The sequence below is a fragment of the Girardinichthys multiradiatus genome, chromosome 10 (genome assembly GCF_021462225.1).
Source record: "Girardinichthys multiradiatus isolate DD_20200921_A chromosome 10, DD_fGirMul_XY1, whole genome shotgun sequence".
Taxonomy (NCBI): Eukaryota; Metazoa; Chordata; class Actinopteri; order Cyprinodontiformes; family Goodeidae; genus Girardinichthys; species Girardinichthys multiradiatus.
This window is the reverse complement of record NC_061803.1, coordinates 1,682,507-1,701,360: the sequence shown is the minus strand read 5'-3', so window position 1 is coordinate 1,701,360 and position 18,854 is coordinate 1,682,507. Positions and strand designations below refer to the sequence as shown.

At 43.7% G+C, this 18,854-nt stretch overlaps 1 protein-coding gene across 2 annotated transcripts in view; it reads left to right on the top strand.

The window, feature by feature from the left end:
• The window catches only part of snx29 (sorting nexin 29), a 152,323-nt gene that overhangs the window by 10,211 nt on the left and 123,258 nt on the right, over positions 1 to 18,854 (top strand). For both annotated transcript variants that reach the window (XM_047377283.1, XM_047377284.1), the window contains exons 9-13: positions 434 to 546; positions 733 to 829; positions 983 to 1,065; positions 7,478 to 7,541; positions 8,018 to 8,146. In XM_047377283.1, the coding sequence (XP_047233239.1) occupies positions 434 to 546; positions 733 to 829; positions 983 to 1,065; positions 7,478 to 7,541; positions 8,018 to 8,146 (486 nt within the window). The remainder of the gene's footprint in view (positions 1 to 433; positions 547 to 732; positions 830 to 982; positions 1,066 to 7,477; positions 7,542 to 8,017; positions 8,147 to 18,854) is intronic.

Sequence of the window (18,854 nt, the reverse complement as noted above, 5' to 3'; positions counted from 1 at the left end):
CAGTATTGAAGACAAATGAACCCAGCAGACAGGTCAGGGAGAAGGTTCTGGGGACATCTAAAGAAGGGTTTGGTTCTAAAACAACATCCCAAGCTTTGAAGGTCTCACAGAGCTCTGTTAAATCACTAAAGTGCTGTACAACTGATAGAATATAGAGGGTCCAGAACAGAAGCCTTTCAGGCGGTAGATGTTCTGATAAAGACCTACCCTGGGATGCTGGAGACTAAAGGTGCTTCTGCAAAGCTTTGACTCAGTGGGACTGAACAGACATGCTTGGATGTCAGAAATCTTGAACCATGTTTGGTTGTCCTTTCACGGTGCGGTTGGACTACTTTATGCTGGTCTGACATAGACCTCCAGTAACCCACAGCCAGGTAGGACCACATTAGAACCACAGCAGTCAGACTGACTGAGCCATGTCGTCTTGTTTCAGGCTGGTGGTGGGCAGTCTGTCCAGCGTGTCCACCTGTAGTCCTGTCCAGGTCATCACTCACCAGACCAGCGCCGACATCCTGATTCCCATCAATCCTGCAGACCCTCAGCCAGGTACCAAACTAGTCCTGCAAATACAGCTGCTTCTACTAAAAACTCTTAAACTGGGTTCTTCTGCACCAGGGTTCTTACTGCCTTCAGCTTTGGGTTACAAGCCGAAGAAACTGTTTTTCCATCAGATAAAATGTAGGTACTCTCGAAGGTTGCCTGAACTTTCACTTTCACTCTCTTTTATTTCAGTGAGCTCTGTGGAGGACGCGGCAGTGTTTCCTGTTCATTGTGACTCGACAGGATTAGCGGAGAACTGCGAGAGCAGCAGGTCGCAGCACGCCTTCAGGTCAGCCATCATCTCATTCACCATCAACCGACTGATGTGTGGATCATCAGCAGCTCGGAGCTAAATGTTCTGCTGTCATAAGACTGCAGCTATATGTGCAATCTAGATGATTGGATAGTTCAGACTGGTTGTTCCTCCGTTCCTTTCCTCCAGCATGGAGTCCAGTCCACCAGTCCAGTCTGGTCCGCTCTCCAGTGGGCTGCCAACATCGGCTCTACCAGAGTCCATGACAGTGGGTGAGTGTGTCCTGCCTCTATTTTAACCAGCCTGTCAGTGTTTAGGGTGACTTGTGGCTCTTCTGGTTCTGTGTTTTCCAACCTGTTCTGTGGTGTGAATCACCATCAGGACAGCCAGATTGAAACCAGCAGGGTGGAGTTTCTCCACAGGACCTCACTATTAAGGTCAGGTTTTTAAGGTTCAGACCATTTTTTAACTCCAATCAAAGTTCGTCTCCCGTTTCTCCTCAGGTTTAATCAGGGGTCAGAGGTCAGTTTGTGATGTTGGGGAATCCTTCCTGAGAGGCACTGGTCCAGATAAATCAAACTGGACTTGTGTTTTTGACCTCTATTGCCAGCTTTTGGTATTTTTATCTTAATGCAGTTTTATTTTTTCTCATTGTGCCTTCTGTTTTGTAAAGTATATTATTATTGTCTCCCCATGAGCTCCGACCAGTTTTCTTGTTCCTGCTGAAGAAAATGATCCCCTCAGCATGATGCAGCCACCACCATGGATTGTGCAGGGTTTCTAAGACTTACGGTGTTGTTTGGAGGGCTAAAGGCTGATTTTTCTGATCCAAGCAGTTTTCTTATGTCTTTTCTGTGATCCCTACGTGGTTTTTGGCTTTCTTCGTTCCACTCTTCCATTAAAGCCAGATTTGTCGACTGCATTCCTAACAGTCCTGTTGACAGATTCTCCCAACTGAGCTGTGAATCAACGCAGCTCCTCAAGAGTTACCTTGGTCCTTGTGGCTGCTTCTTTGATTAATGCTCTCCTTTCCCAGCCTGTCAGTTTAGGTGGACCTCCATGTCTCGGTAGGTCTGGAGGTGGTCCATCCTCTCTCCATGTTCAGTAAGAACCTTCAGTTATTCGCCACAGTCTGTTGGTCCATCACATAAAATCTAAATAAAACACCTCAAGGTTTGTGGCTATAAAATGTGGCCAAAGGTTGATGGGGTGTGAATACTTCTACAGGGCTCCAAACAGTGAACTTTGAGGAGATTTATCGTTGCCTGTTTTTCTTTCATTCAGTCAGATGATCCACCAGGTGGCACTGTTGGTACACCACAGAGACCAGTTACTGTATCTACTGTACATCCCAGCATTTCCTCTCTGCTCCTCTTGAAGAACCTCTGTGGTGGGGATGTGAAAGAGATGAGTTCATGTGAATGTCTTCACTTTACACCAGAGTCGTGACGTACACGAGTTGCCTGCTTTCCTGACCCGTTCCTGCTCTCGGCGGTCGTGTGGTTGCTGTGCTGCTCGGTGCCCCGCAGCTCATCACAGCTTAAAGCCTCAGACGGCTGCTGCTGGATTTTAAAAAATGTTTTCTTTTTCTCTCTGATTCTCCGTCTGTGCAGCCGTGCTTGGAGCTGCTTGAAGGCTTCCGGATCGAGCCGCTCTCCAGTTTATGAGCTCTCAGTGAGAGCAGGTCACGGGGTCAGAGAGTGGGAGTGTCTGAGTTGGGTCAAACCTTGAAACGGTGTAACTTGGACACCACATCGTGTTTCTAAGCTGAAGCGGGAGGAATGTGTGTTCAGACGCCCCTCCCATCACACCGGCAGGAAAACATTGTTTATGGCAGCTTGGTTCAGCACAGCCAAACTAGATTTTACATTTGGAGTAAAAAGTCTTACATTCCCACCAGCAGTTCTGTTGCTTTCCTTCTCCTCCGTTTGCTCGTCTAAGCCAAAGAGATGATTCTCCAGAGAGATGTTCACAGTTGTTCTGGGAGATGCAGTAAACACTGAAGGAAGGTGATTTGAAGAAAGAACGTCTCTGCAGCACGACGAGCAGCAGCTGTTTTACAGTTAGATCCAAGCTGCTAGCAGGTCATACTTGATTTGCACTGGTTTACCTGCAGCTTCTTAACCTCTCCAACCAACATTCACAGCTTTTGTCTGCATTATGGTCTGGATTAAAGGATAAATATCAGTGAAATTCAGCAGGATTGCTGCTGAATTTGAGTTTCCCAAAGCAGGCTTGACTGTGGGAACATTTCAGATTAAAATTCACTTTGCATTTGTTCTTTATTTTGGGATAAAACAAAGTCATAAAGCTGCTTTTCTCTCATTAGATTAGCTAATATTAGAGAAGGACCTTTTCATGACTGAGACGGTTTTCTTTCCAGTTGGACCGGCTGATTCTGATTCTGACCCATTCCAGATTTCTTTCCCAAGGATAAATAATGTGCTTCCAGTTCTCTGATAGAGGTTTTAGTTCTGAATAGGAAAATAATTAGATTCTTTTCAAATCTAGTTAAAACACATTTGTTGCTGCGTTTCAGAGCTGCAACCTGCTAAAAATCTAAACGGTGCATGTTTAGGTCTGTAAGCTTGAGACGTTCTGCTGATGAAGATCTTTCGGCTGCTTACGGTCCAAGTATTTACTATTGGGCACAGATCAGATCCAAATGGATCACCTGTTCCCTCTGCTGCCTTCCTGATTCTGCTCGGCGTTGCTGAAGCCCGGATACGTTTTCCTGGGAAAGATGTTTTCCTGAAGGCTCCATCTGTTGCTGTAAAACCTCAGTGTGGTGTCCTGCATTAATGCTGCCATCCCAGAAAGGGAAACAAGCTCAGCTAAGGGCTCGCATGCAACCTTGTGCTGTTCCAGAACCGGGCTTTTCCAACCTTCTCTGATCCATCAGAACCCAGAGAAGTGACAACATGCTTCAGGATGAGGCTAGAGACATGTCCTTTGGACATTACATGTGAATGTTGCTGTGTGTTTAGTGCTTAGCATAATCTCACTGCATTTCTTTTAAAAAAATACCACATTTATTTATATTTATTGACACTTTAAGAAAAACTGTTTTCACAATTATTTGTAGCCTTTTACAAAAGATTTTATTTGAGTATTTCTTTAAATTTATACTTTTTTATTTTGAACCATGTCTGGGAACCTTTAACTAGTAATTCTAATTTCCTGAGGACCAAATATGACGTGACACAGAGGCCATGTTCTCTCGGCCACTGATCATAAGATTCAGGTAAAGCAGATGTGTGTTGGTCAGGAACAAAGACAAGCTACTCGTCTAAAGCAGAGCAATAATTAAGAAGTTAATTAATAATTAACGAGGTGGATGAAGATACTCACAGTGATGATGATGATGCTGAAGGAGTACGTCTCCATAGTAACCATTCATGTTAAGGTGACACATCTTTAGTAGGGTCCAGTAATGGTGGGTGGTGGTGTGTTGTACTATCAGCTAAACTTTAGTTTGTTGAGTTCTCCCAACATTTCAACCACCTTCTGCTCACATCACCTTTTGAGCTTAATTGCTGAAAACAACAACATGTTTATTTGATTTTTAGAAAGTAGAATAGAGAAAAAATGCAGTCGTTGAGTTGAGGATTTGTTTCCTGGGGCTGTTTTTGGCCCTTCGCGAACAAAGACTCGTACTTTCTCTCCGGTACCTTTTTATTAGGCGGCGCATTGATTTCCGTTCCCACTCGAGCCGTTTGATTCTCTTTGCTTTGAAGCTTTGCGGCCTGAAACTGCATGAGAGAGGAGGAAGTGTACAGCGTGAGCTCTCGCTTTAGTGATTTCCAACTGGACCTGGCGGCATGTGAGGCCGAGCGGACCATTGATTGGAGGCTACCAAGTCTGTGATTCACAAGGCACCTTGATTACAAGGCCCAGTTTTCTGTCAATGCACCTATTATTGGACCACATGAAGGTGTTCTGCTGAAGGCACTCAGACAATCTTTTCTCTTACAAACATGGATGCTTGCACACCCCCTCCCCCTCAGCCATGCACACCTTTCTACTCTTGTGCTGTAATTTCTGGTTGTACTGAAGCCCCTAACGGGTCGTCTGTTCAGACTAAAGGTCACATTTATAACTGGCATGTCGAAGGAGCAGCAGAGAAGATAATGAACTTCCTTTTTTCCTCTCTGCCGTCATCCTTCTCCTCTCTGAGCTGGTTCTGTGCTCACAGCTGCGGGTCTTGGTCCACACCCTGCTATGATTCTGCAGATGGAGCCAGAACCTCTGCAGGAAGGCAGCGGACTCGGTGGATAAACTTCTTGTCTCATGGCTCCAAGCAGAGCGAGCAGCTTTGAAACATTCATGTGAACCTCGAGGCGTACTGTAACAGCAGAGATGAGTCATGGCGCCGGCGCACAGCTCCGCCCAAATCTGTCCCTGATATTAGGACAGAGATTAGCATCGTGCAGCAGCTGACGGCTTGCACGCTCATAATTTAGTTCTGAAAAAGATGCAGAGGATTTCACAGCGCTGCAGCAAACTGTGATTTGAATTTATAATGCAGCGATTTGAAAAGATATGCATTATCTCTAGAAAAGAAGGTGATTCACCTACAGGTAAACAGCGTAAAGGTAACCCAGTTTCACTCCTTAAAGTACATCAAGAAACAAAAGAGTGTTTTCCAGCTCAGGAAAAAGTTAGTGCACCCTCCCCCCTAATATCTAGTGTTACCCTCGGTGAAGCTTCTTGTCTCCATCAACCATCACTGACCTCAGACTGGGGAAAGCTTGTCCCACTCCTAACTCTCAGCTGTGAGATGTTTTCAGCCCATTTCAAGTCACCCCACAGAACCACAATGAGATCAAGATCTGGGCTTTGACTAGGCCCAATTCCGTATTCTCAGCCAGTCCTTGGTGAATTTACTGGTATGTTTTGGGTCAGGATCCATACATTTTCCTCAAACATCCTCTGGTACATGGTGGACTCTGAAGGTAAGCTGGTCTGCTGCAGCGAAGCATCCCCAAACATGACACTTCCACCTCCATGCTTCACAGTTGGTATGAGGTTCTCTTGCTGGAGAGCTGCATTTGGTTTAATTGGTGTCCAGATTTTTCAGTTTTAGGAAGAAATTGGTCTTTTTTTTTCTATTTTTCACTATTGTTAACATTGGTTTTAATTTTCAACATGTCCATAAATGTTAGAAAACGCTCCATAGGTCTGATTATATGACCGATGAGATCCTAATATTTTCCTAACTGTTGCAGGGGTTAGTATAACATGTGCTCATTCATGTCCCCCTTAGAAAATGAGTGTAATGCCTTCAGTGGTCCCACAGCAGGTTATCTGGCACCAAGTTTCAATTAAATTCAAACTGCTGATGATGTTCTTTAACGATGAACTTCTGAAACACTCAGCATTTCATTCTAGGCCGGTGCTGGAGAAGCAGACAACATTTTAAGATCATCATGATACCAGAAAGCTAATGTTTTATTAAAGACCCAAATCCATGTGTCAGCGAGCTGGTGAGGTCTAGCTTGATCCTGATTTAAAGGTTCTGATGGTTAAAGTAGAAGCAGAGAGCTGGAGGTGGGCAAATATTACATTATTAATATTATATTTTATACGTGCTAGTGGCTTTTTTGTTTCTGAAAAGTTCTGCAGTGCTGTGAAAAAGTATTTACCCCCTTACAAATTTGTTCTGTTTCTGTGTGGACCGGGTCATCGGTATCAAGGTCCTACCAAGGCTCTAAAAACTTCCGGATTCAAAACCAAAAAAGAAATGCCAGAGAAAGTATAGGAGTGACTGGAGTTTCCTCTGCCTGTATGAAGGATGGAGTAGCCAGCACAGCCCTGCCCCCACCCGTTGCTGTGCACTGCTCTTCAGCTGGTTGAAGGAAGGCTGCGCATTTTTCCATATTGACAAATAAAAAACTGTAAATATTTCTGGTCAGGAAATGTATGGATGTTTGAGATGTGGAGACTAAAGGAGCATCCACCCATCGCTCTTCTGAAGCTGGCAAGATATGAGGTGTACGGCAAGCTGTTTCCAATAGTCCCATCCTGCGTACATGCTAGTTAAAAATACTGTGATATTTTTATCAGACCGTGATGAGGCCCATGTTTAGTATCCAGCAGTAGTTTCTCTAGACCCCAGGAGGACCTGAAACCTGTGCAACCCGACCTTCATTTTCTTAAACCGAAGTTTTAGACAAAATGGTCAGTTTCTTTATCTTCTTAGAAAGACAAACCTTTGGTAGGTGCCCCTCTTTATACTTAATTTTGGTACCTTCACCAGAACTAGGTATCCTGCTGGTTGCAGTGGTTCTGTTGTATGATCTATCTATCTGGGCATTGGCTATGCCTGCTTATACTACTTTATTCACAGAAAAATATCCATTCAGCTCCATATTTTTAAGTTTCAAAACATAATAAAATAAAATAAATTTCAGAAATAGTAGCGGATTTTTTGTTTGCCGCTGAAGGAAATAAAAAGGTCATTAATTTTTATTTATTTTTCTGAAAACATGATGAACTGTGATGTTTGTGTACCAAACCATCTTTAATAAAACAAGTCATTTCCTTTAAATCCAGATCTTTTCTGTGGTTTTAATATAACTTTATTAAAATAGTGTTCATTCATGTTACCTTTGGTATAAATAGATAATACATGTGAGTTACTAAATCAGTGCAGATGCTGATCCTGGTCTTTGTCCATTTCAGTGGAGCTCCGTCAAGCCATTGTAGCCATGATGAACAGGAAGGATGATCTAGAAGAACAAAACACGTATGTTCCTCTAAATATTCCCACACTGACCCTCCGGGGGAAAAATGGCAAAGCAAGTTTCTGAGACAAAGAGTCGACTTTCTGATTTGTTAATATGGCCATTTTGGTAAGATTTTAAAAAAGCTGACTTATTGCATCTTTGCAGTTAATCACAATGATTGTAAATCTGTCGAGCTGCATTACATTTTTCATTCTAAACTATGATTTGCACTTAGGCTATTAAAATGATGCAGACAGATTTGTGTTGATAAAGTGTTTTATATTGGAGCTAATTGTGATTCATCGTCTCATTTAGAGCTCCAATTAAAATGGCATTTGTCTAATCTATTGTTTATGAAATCAGCATCAGCAGAATGCCAGCGTTTAGTTGGTTATTATTGCTCTAAATGATGAAAACTGCCACCTGGATGTAATGACAGGATCCTGAGCTGCTTTGCAGCCTAACACACACGTGATCTTCTGCGTTTGTTTTCTAGGTCTCTTCGCAGTCTGTTAGATGGGGAGATGGAGCACTCAGCAGGCCTGAGGCAGGAAACTGATTTGCTGAAGAAGAAGTTTGCAGAGCTGGAGGAGAGACACGGGGCTAAGGTCCAAGCCTTGGCCAGGTATGATGTGCTTGGTGTAATTTCTGCCTAAAACTAAAGATGAAGCTGTATTAGCAGCAGAGGGACATCTTCTACCAGATGGAGGGAGGGCTCTCATTTTTGAGAGCAGAAGCTGTTAGCATCAGTTAGCCTTTAGGCTTCTATTGCAGCTCAGTGAGTTTCATGATACATCCTTCACCATCTTCACCCGTTTATGATCATGTTCTCAAAGCAAAACATTCAGTCTGTGCATTTTCTTTTCTAGGGCTGCACAACATCTAAAAAATGTATCTTTAATGCAGTTTCACTATATGCAACTGCATTAAATATCAGCTAATTATAGCAGGCATTATACTATATTACAGCATTCAGACTGATAATATTGCTACATTCAGAATGACTGAAGTTTAATGTGCAGACATAAACGACTTCTTTATGAACAGAAAGAAGTGAAACAACAAACAGGTAAAGGCAGTAATTTGTGATATGAATATTGTGTACAGTGATGATGCGATGGCGATAAACTTGCCATTTATTGTGCATCTCTCATTAAGAATTTATTATCTTAAAGCGTAATTTACTTTTGATATCTTTGTCCAATGTTTGTTTTAAAATGCCTTTTTCATCTTTAATTCAAGCAGTAAACTTTTGCTTGTTTCTTTGCATTTAATTGTTGGTTAAATATAAATTGTGTCTCAGCAACTTGCATTCTTAGTATTTTCTGGCAGTTTATTGAGTTTATGGTTGACCTATTGAAAGAAATCAACAGATGTGTTACCCTAAGAGCAGAGCAGTAGCTAAAATACGAAATCCAGATAAATGCAAACTCTGCACTACCCACAATCTTGGTCCAAAGTATTTTCTTGGGATTGTCTTTGATTGCCCAACGACAAGTTGTTCTTGATTGTGACATGGAAGGAGAAGAAACATGTTTTTATTTTTTATTTTGAATTTTTGAAAACTAAATTTTTCTTCCACTTGACAGTTATGTGATGTTTGTGTGGTCTGTCACATCCCAGTTTATCCCAGTATAACACACTGACGCTTGTGGTTGATATGTCGCCAAATGGGAGAAAGGAAGATTTGCCAGACTCTGTATTTCCTGGAAGGATCCAAACATTTAAACAGGAGAGCCTTCAGAGCTCGGTTAGACAAACTGAAAGGAGGCCAGAAGACCTCCTTGCCTGTGATTAAAGCTGCGTTCTTGCTGCTCATTGCGCCGGCCTCGGGCTCATACCTACTACAGTTTTCCACATAATCACAGTAATTACCACTGCATCAGCCAATGGCAGGAGCTGCGTTTGTGCAAATGTCAGTGTTAAGTCCGCACGTCCCGTTTAATCCGAACAACTGTAGGTTACGTGTCTGAGGAATTGCTCAAGTTTGCCCCTTTCACTTTGAAGGAGTTTCATTTCCTTCCCTGCGCCATAAATACTTGCGGCTTTATCCCGATAATTGACCACCTGCAGGTTGCCTGGAAGTGGACCACGTCACGCCGGCTTCAACCATCAGTCTCGAAGCCTTTTACATGGATGAGTGGTTATCTGTCAGCCGCCTGAGCAGAAAGCCAAAACGGCTCAGTGTGCAGAGGACATCAAGCCACCGGCTCGGATTGATCGGGTGACTCGATGGTGAATGCAGGGTCTGGTACAGCTGATGGAGCAGTTGTATTGTGAAGCTGCTTTGTAGATGTGATGTGTTTACAGTTTAATTGTGTAAATTATGAGAGATGTAACAGTAAAACGTTTGCAGGGAGCATGGTGTGAATTTCCACAGACACACAGCCTGGCCCACTCTGGTTCGCTCTTGCATCTCCAGTCCTGCTTTTCCTGCGTTGCCAAAATGTGCTTCGATCAATAGAGACTATAAATACCGCAGGAGGTTCTGCTAGCCAGTGAAGGCTGTGATCATCAATCACTACTAGCGGGATAATCCACAGGTCTCTGTGGTTCTTCTCCAGCATGGGTCACAGTGAAGTGAACCTGAACACATGAGTGGACTGTTGGAGTTTTTTTAGGGTAAATTACAACTCGTTGAACGCCTGTGGGCTTAATTGAGGGCTGGTTGTTTAAAGCGCAGAGACTCTGACGAGAAGAGCCTTCGCTGCCAGCTGTAATGTTTGGGTTAAATGTTTATTTCCAGGACCAGATGGTCCTGTTATTCGAGGAGGATACCAACAGCTGTCTACTAATATTAGTGCTTTTCTGTGTGGATGCACTTCTAAAGCAAAGCAGCACCTAAACCCAAGGAGATGGCACACATGTACAAGTGAAGTGTGTGTGTGTGTGTGTGTGTTTTGAGGCTGATTGGGTATGGGGGTGGCAGAGGATGAGCGAGCCGCCATAGATAGACTCCAGTCTGACGCAGACACCAGCAGAGGGGAGTTGGCTAAAACCAGCCGCTGCTCACTTGCTGACTTACTCACGCAGAAAAAGAAGGAGAAATCTGGTATGCAGCAGAACCTCTACCCACCCACCCATCCAAATATAACACCAAACTGCAAGGCCTTTAGACACACATTGACATGAGCAGCCCACAGCCTCCCTCAGACTGCTGAGACCTCAGCTGCCAGCTGGAGGCAACGCCTGTGAATGATGCGTGTTGTCCACACGCCTTTGGTGGACCTCCTGTAGATGAACACCCAACCATAGACTGTCCATAAGGAACGTATAGGTGATAATACATAAGAATAGCTGGTTTAACGCTTGGTTTGAAGCTTTGAGTTCTGGTTCTGGCTGCGGCCTTCCTGGTAAACCAGACATGACCATATTAGGAGAGGAGGGCGGAGCTTTTCTATTTAATTCTTATTGGTAGAGATACTGTCTAAGCATTTATTGAATCTTGAAAGGGTGAAACGCCCTTACTGCCCTCGGTCAAGGCTGCTTGATGGATTCTCTGGTTCGTCTCACTAAATTATCCCGGACTCTGTTCTGCTCTCGGCAGGGTGTAGCCATGCTTTGGGGGGAGGAGTCGTCACGAGGGCCTGGTTAACCAATCTGAAAAGACCTGGGGTAACACATGAGTTGGATCACATTAGAGAGACATTGATAAATGGACTCTATTTTTTTTTTTTAACCATATGATGCGATTAATTGGCCCGATATGATACTGGATCGGATCAGTCACACCTGTAGACTTACAGCAAATAATGATGTATAGATTGTTTATGTATGTGGCCATAAATACACATACATTTATCTTTATTTTATTTCCTCTAAAGTTTCTCTATTTATACTAAATGTATGCTCGCTGTGAGCGCTTGAAACCGAAGTCAGATTCTTTGTGGTAGTGCAATCTTGGGTAATAAAGCAGATTCTGGTTCCGGTATAGTGAGGGAGAAACATTTACCATGCAGGCTTGTCAGAATAATACAAATTCAAAGGAACAAGAAAATAGCTTGTGTCTCTTCAATCACCAGCCGGGTGGCTGCAATAAAAAAGCAGAGACTAAACCAGATCTTTATTTGGTGTGATCACCATATGCCTTTAAAAGCGTTGTGTAATCCCAGAGTAGCTGTGCGGTTCTGAAGAACGGGCCCCGTGGTGGGCAGACCATCTGTTGCCCGACTCTTTGCTCTCTTTTTGCCAATGGCAGTTCTTTGTGCTTCTGACTGTTTGTTTGAGGTCATCAATAATCAGGAGAGTGAAATTTGGACCAGTTAGACTCCTTCTGTGGGGGATTAAACAAAGTTCACATTCTGGCACAAGGACGAGGACAATCCCTGCAGGCTGGCTGTCGGTGAAACCTTCTGCATGAACGTTACATGATGGTGGCAACAGAGTCTTTCTCCTCATATTTGTCCTTCAGCAGGAACTCGTCATAAAGTGTGAGCTGGACCTTTAATACCAGAATGATTCTGACAGATAGTGTAGTTCTCCATCCTAGGATTAAGATTAAAAGTTAATTTCAATTAAAATGTCATTAATGTTTGCAGGTTTTGTCAGAAGTTGAATGTTAGATTTTCATACATTCAACATGTCCAGGTGTTGATGATGTGCTGGAGTGATGCTAAAAGCACCCAATCTGTTAGTTTCCTCACAACAATCTTGTGATGATGGAAAGAAGCAGCTAAAAACACTTTTTATTCTTTTTAATCTTGTTTGATTGGCCTTTTCATAACTGGATGCTCTGCTTTCACCTAGTTGGGAGTTTTAGAAAAATGAGACATTTTATTTCTCCTGATTGCATCACCTGCTTTGTTGCTGCTTCTGTTTGTTAGACGACAAGCTGCGTAACCAGGACCAGGACCCAAAAATCCTTCTGGATCCCATAGAATCACTCATTTAGCTCATTGACATCAGCAACTAATTAGTACCAAAATAAAGCAGTTTTCAGTGTTTATTGCAGTTGTGTTAGTCTGCAGGAAGTTGATCCGCCCATTTATATTTGATAGTTTCACAGCTGTAGGCATGCATTAAGGTCATATCACAGCATCTCAGTTGAATTTGAGTCAAAACTTTGACTAGGCCAGCCCAAAACATAAAATTGTTCTTGGAGCCATTCAGACCTGCTGGTGTGCTTTGTCCTCCCGATGGCCGGACTTTGACCTTTAGGACTGTTAACAAAAGATGAGGAATAATTGTGGTGTCAATTATAGCTGGTTGTTCGTTGCCCCGACACCACAAAGCAGCCCCAGGCCATCACACTGCCACCACCATGTTTGACTGTAGGTATGATGTTCTGATTCTGAAATGCTGTCAGTGTTTTACCAGATGTAACGGGACACAAACTTCCAAAAAGATCCGCTTGTGTCTCATCGGTCCATGGCATATTTTCTCAAGGAGACCATTTTTTTGCCTTTCTTTCTTACGTTTTGAATTATGATCTCTGACCTTAAAAGGCAGTGAGGCCTGCAGAGTCTTAGGTGTTCTGGTTTCTTTTGTGACCTCCTGGATGAGCCGTTGATGAATTCTTGGTGTCATTCTTGTAGGTCAGCCACTTCTGGGAAGGTTCTCCACTGTTCCATGTGTGGATGATGGTAAATGGCTTGTACTTGTTTACCGCTTTATCAAGTCCCCAGAGACCCCAAAGCGCTTCGCACTACATTCAGTCATTCACCCATTCATACACACATTCACACACTGACAGAAGTGAGGATGATGATGGTTCTCTCTGTGGTACTCTGGAGTCCCAAAGCCTTAGAAATGGCCCTGTAAGCTTTGTTTCTCATTTGTTTTTGAATTTCCCTAGATCTGACCAAGATGTGCTGCTTCCTGAGATCTTTTAGCCTGCTTCATGTTTTACCTTAAAATGAGAAAAAAGATCCAAGATGGCGCCGCTGATGACAGCCTTGGAGCTTTGCGCTCTTGTTTTCTGTGTGTTTTTGTGGTGTTTTCTGCCGACCATTAGGTGGTCTAACTTCCAGGAACATCAGACAGTCTTCTCTTGGAATTTTTTCACCATCATTCATTGACGAAGGTTTACATAGATCCTGGTTAGCAAAGTGGCTCTCTATAGGCTATACCGCCGGAGAGGGAAGAGAGCCGGCGTTCTCATGAAGCTATGACAGCGGGAGCTACTCTCACCCTTCGCTTCAACCGACCTGGCAAATGTGTGTTCCCTCGCCAACAAGATGGACAAACTGCTTCTCCTTACCTGTAAAAACTCGGACCTCCATGGATCTTCCACCCTTTGCTTTACAGAAACCTGGCTGACTGAGAACATCCCAGACTGCGCACTTCTGATACTGGGCGTTCAGCTGTTCAGAGCGGACAGCAACACGGACTTATCGGGGAATAGCAAGGAGGCAGAATCTGCTTTTATATATAAATGAAGGTTGGTGCAGAGACATCAATGTGTTGAAGACGACATGTAGTCCTGACCTGGAGTCATTTCTCATAAACTGTAAACTGTTTTATTCACCGAGGGAGTTCTCCTCATCTGTACTGGTTGGCGTTTACATACCAACTCGAGGCTCCACTTCAGATGCTGGAAAACAACTGGCTGAGCTGATAACAGACGTGGAGAAAAAACATCCAGATTCTCTCTTCGTTGGTCTTGGGGATTTTAACAGTGCAAACCTCTCCAATGAACTTCCCAAATACAGACAGTGCATTAAGTGTTCCACCAGGGATAAAAACACTGCTGCACAACTTTAAAGGATTCATATCATGCTGTCACCAGGGCTGCTTTGGGACTTTCTGATCACTCTCTGGTCCACCTCATCCCAACCTACAGGCAGAAATTAAAAGCTTCCAAACCTGTGGTTCAGATGGTTAAGAAGTGGACTGATGAGTCAAAGCAGATGTTACAGGCTTGCTTTGACTGCACAGACCGGACTGTTTGTAAAACTTCAGCCACGGATTTAAACCAACTGACTGAGGTGGTGACATCATACCTTGGTTTCTGTGAGGACATGTGTGTGCAGACCAAGACCTTTTGCGCATACAATAACAATAAACTTTGGTTCACTTCTCATCTGAGGCAGTTGCACAGGGATAAGGAAGAGATTCACAGCAGTGTGGACCGGGCCCTGAATAAGCAGGCCAGGAACAAACTGACCAAGGAGATCAAAGCAGTGAAGGGAAGCTAAAGAAAAGCTTCTCACATGGAGACGCTTCTGCTGCTTGGAATGGTTTGAGAAACCTGATTGCTTACAGGAGACCTTTTCCAGAATCCTCACCTGACAAATCAGTTGAATGGCTTTTACTGCAGGTATGAAAAGCAGCAGTTCACACCTCAACCCAACTCCTCCTCATCCCATTCAGACACAGATTCTTGCCAACAACCACACCCATACTTTCAGACCCCCAGCCTGCACTAAGAATCTCAGAGGAAGATGTAAACAGGCTCTTTCAGCGTCTGAAAACAAGGAAGTCCTCGGGACCTGATAATGTCTCCCCACAATGCCTCTAACCCTGCGCCGACCAACTGACCCCCATCATCACTGAGATCTTCAACAAGTCACTGGAGACGTGTGAGGTCCCCTCCTGCCTCAAACGATCCACCATCATCCCGGTTCCTAAGAAACCCACCATCCTAGGATTAAATGACTACAGGCCTGTAGCCCTGACATCAGTGATCATGAAATCCTTTGAGCGGCTGGTGTTGAAGCACCTAAAGGACATCACAAGCCCCCTGCTGGACTCCTGCAGTTGCCTACCAGGCAGACAGGTCGGCAGATAATGCTGTTAACATGAGACTACACTTCATCCTGCAACACCTCGACCACCCAGGGACGTACGCCAGGATCATGTTTGTGGACTTCAGCTCCACCTTCAACACCATCATACCAGACATCCTCCACCAGAAGCTCATCCAGCTCAAAGTCCCGGCCTCCACCTGTCAGTGGACCCCAAGGACCAGCAGCTGATTGGACCTCAGCGGACCCGTCTGTGAAACCCCTGAAGTTTGCAGATGACACCACTGTCATTGGTCTGATCCAGGAGGGTGATGAGTTTGCATACAGACAGCAGGTGGATCGGCTGATACACTGGTGTGGTCAGAACCACCTGGAACTGAATCCACTCAAGACTGTGGAGATGATGGTGGACTTTTAGAGAACACCAACCCCACATACCCCCCTCACCATCCTCAACAACAATGTGTCTGCTGTGGACCACTTTTTGTTCCTAGGAACCACTATTTCTTGAAACCTGAGATGGTCTTCACACATAGACGATGTTCAGAAGAAGGTCCAGCAGAGACTTTACTTCTCTGATGAACATGTGACAGTCAGAGTTCCCAGAACAACACCATGCATACTTGGACTGATCTCACATTATGTTCTATTGTAAAGTCAGTTGTGTTTATATGTTCCTTTCAAAAGATATTTTTTATCATCGAGAGCAAAGTGTACCAGTGTCAAATTCCTTGTTTGTCTGAACAAACTTGGCAAGAAAGCAGATTCTGAATCTAATAAATAAAATCCTGATTGATAAACCTTTTCTATTTACTTTGGTTATCTTTGAATGAAATCTGAAGGGGGGGTAAATACTTTTTCATAGCCCTGTAGGTGCTTGAAAACATTGACTAACAGACTATTTAGTTAATCAAAAAAGTCTGCTCTTCTTCAGCAGATCAGAACCTCAACGATAATGAGTATCTGATATCTGAGAGCAGACAACCTATTGTTGAACAGCTTGGACTGCTGGTGCTGTCCGATATGAGCTTACTGACCAGAATCTAACCTTAAAAACAAAGAACCAAAACTAAAATGAATTTCCTCAGGATGTCCCATGTCCAGTCTTTCAAGGATGGTGGGGGAGAGACAAAAAAACCACCTCCTGCGCCTCTTCTTAGGCATCAGTTGGCAAAGCAGCCAGCCAGCCTCTCGCTGGCCCGTTGTGTGGTCTTGGGCCAGGAATGGGATTCTTGTCACAGGGAACAGGGGCGTTCGGACAGGCGGACCCGGACTCGTGCTGACACCCACCAGAACCAATAAGAAACTGGAGCAGATGCCTTTTTCTCTTAGCTGGCGCTGGTACATTTCTCCAGGCGGTACGTCTGTTAGTCACGTTTTCCTGGGTGGGGTGGTAATAACATCCAGAACTGAACCCAATAAACTAGCCTTAAATTGTTTGTAAGTTATTTATTTCTATGTTTGTTCTGGGACGCTTGGGTGTAAATTGCACTCGGGAGCCTTATTCTGTCCCTGCAGGCATCTCTGCAGCTCTCATTTACAACCTCCAAACAAAGCAGACTTTACCTGAACAAGCAGCAAATTAAGACAACTACTGAGCCCAGCACTAGTAAAGTGAAATAGTGCAGGGAACCCAACAGAGATGGAGGAAAATAAAGACACAAACAGAGCCCTTATTTCAGCTCCAGTAATTACTGCCAGTACGTTAGCTTCAGCTTTTCTCCTAGTTTTTCTTCTCTTCCTGATAATATTCAATATTTGCTTCCTACAAAACCTTTTCCTAAACCTTACATTTGTGCTCTTGGTCTTTCAAGCTAAACATTTAGTTTATTTGTTAAACACACACCTGCTCTTTCACCATCTCCTTTATTTGCACACAGAAGAGCTACAGTTTCATTGTTTCTGTTTCTAAGGAACGAAGCTTTTCTTTCTCTCGCCGTTACTTTTACACACAACCACTAACATCATACAACCTTCTCTCCTGGTTCCAGCAGTACTTGAGATAACTTCAGCAGTTATCAGGCCCATCCTCAAGAGTTTCGTTCTTAATCAGGTTCTTACTGTTAATGACCACCGTGTACGTCCGGTGCCATGCAGGATGAGAGCATGAAGGCTGCAGATGCGGATAGCAGGACAGATTGAGAAAGTTAGATTTGCAGGAACCCACTGATGATTAGAAGCATGAAATGATTTAAGGGATTTGGAGGTATCTCACATTGAGGATATAGAGTAGTCTATGGATGTAAACCTGTAGTTTCAGTCAGCAGGGCACAGATGTTCAGTACTTTGTTCAGTACTTTTACTATCATTCCTCTGAGTCTGGAAAGTTCTTGACCACTGAACCAAAGAGATTCAAGCAGTTTTGGTACCAGAGGTCTTATAGAGTTATATATACAGTTTTGCACCATTATGCAAACCAGTTGTACCCAGCACAGGTTGACAATCCATTGCAGGGCAGCATAAAGGCACAGACAACCATAGATACACACACTATGTGTATCTATAGTTGTATGTTACCTAAGGCTGATTTAGAGATACCTCTTAACCTAGCATGCATGTTTTGGACTGTGGGAGGAAGCTAAAGTAGCTATAGAGAACCTACACATGCACTGGGAGAACATACAAACTCCCATGCATAAAGTTTGCATTCTCCAGAACCTGCAACATGTCCTGGACGTCTTGCTGCAAGGCACCAATGCTAAAAGCTGTGCCACCATGCAGCCCCACATAAATAACCAAATAACATGGGAGCTAGGGCTGTACGATATATCATCATGGCAATATCAGCATGTTCAATATTCATATCACAAAGGACTGTTTGGAGCGCAATAACTGTGGGCTAATATATTCCAGATGTTATGAACTTGCATTTTTCATGCTAATGTCGTATTTAGTCAGTTGGACAGAGTCTCAGGGCAGCAGATGCTCACGCTGGACACTAAGAACATTACCCAGAATGCTAGAGGAGTTTATACCCGCTTGTCCGTTCAGGGTCGTGGGGGGGCTGGTGCCTACCCACAGCATTCATTGGGCGAGAAGTGGGATACACCCTGGAAGGGTCACCAGTCCATCAAAGGGCAACACAGGGCAGACAACTATGTACACACACCTAAGGGCAATTTAGAGAGACCAATTATGCTCAAATACTCATGTTTTTGGACTGTGGGAGGAAGCTGGAGTACCCAAAGAGAACCCATACATGCACGGGGAGAACAAACTTCATGCAGAAAGACCCCCGGCTGGGCATTCAACCCCATGACCTTCTTGTTGCAAGGCAACAGTGCTACCAACTGTTCCACCCTGAAGCTCAGAAAATATGCACAATTGCAACTGATATCATTGCAGCCTTAATGGGAACTACAGGTGGCTGTTTCGACAGATGGAAATAAAAAAATCACTTAAGAGGTCTCAGTGAAGCAATGTTTATTTTAGTTGTTTAAATTTATTATTGTTACTTGTCCACAAGTTTTTCTCTACACCTAAAATCCCAGAAATACATGGTCTCGTTTCCTTACATGACATCTGCTTTATTTCGCTCACAGTTATTACCACAGGGATGGTCAGGTCAGAATCACAAATCAACCCAAAGCATAGGAGTCAATAATGATGATTGATATTCAGCGAAGAACGTGGCTGAAGTTGACACAG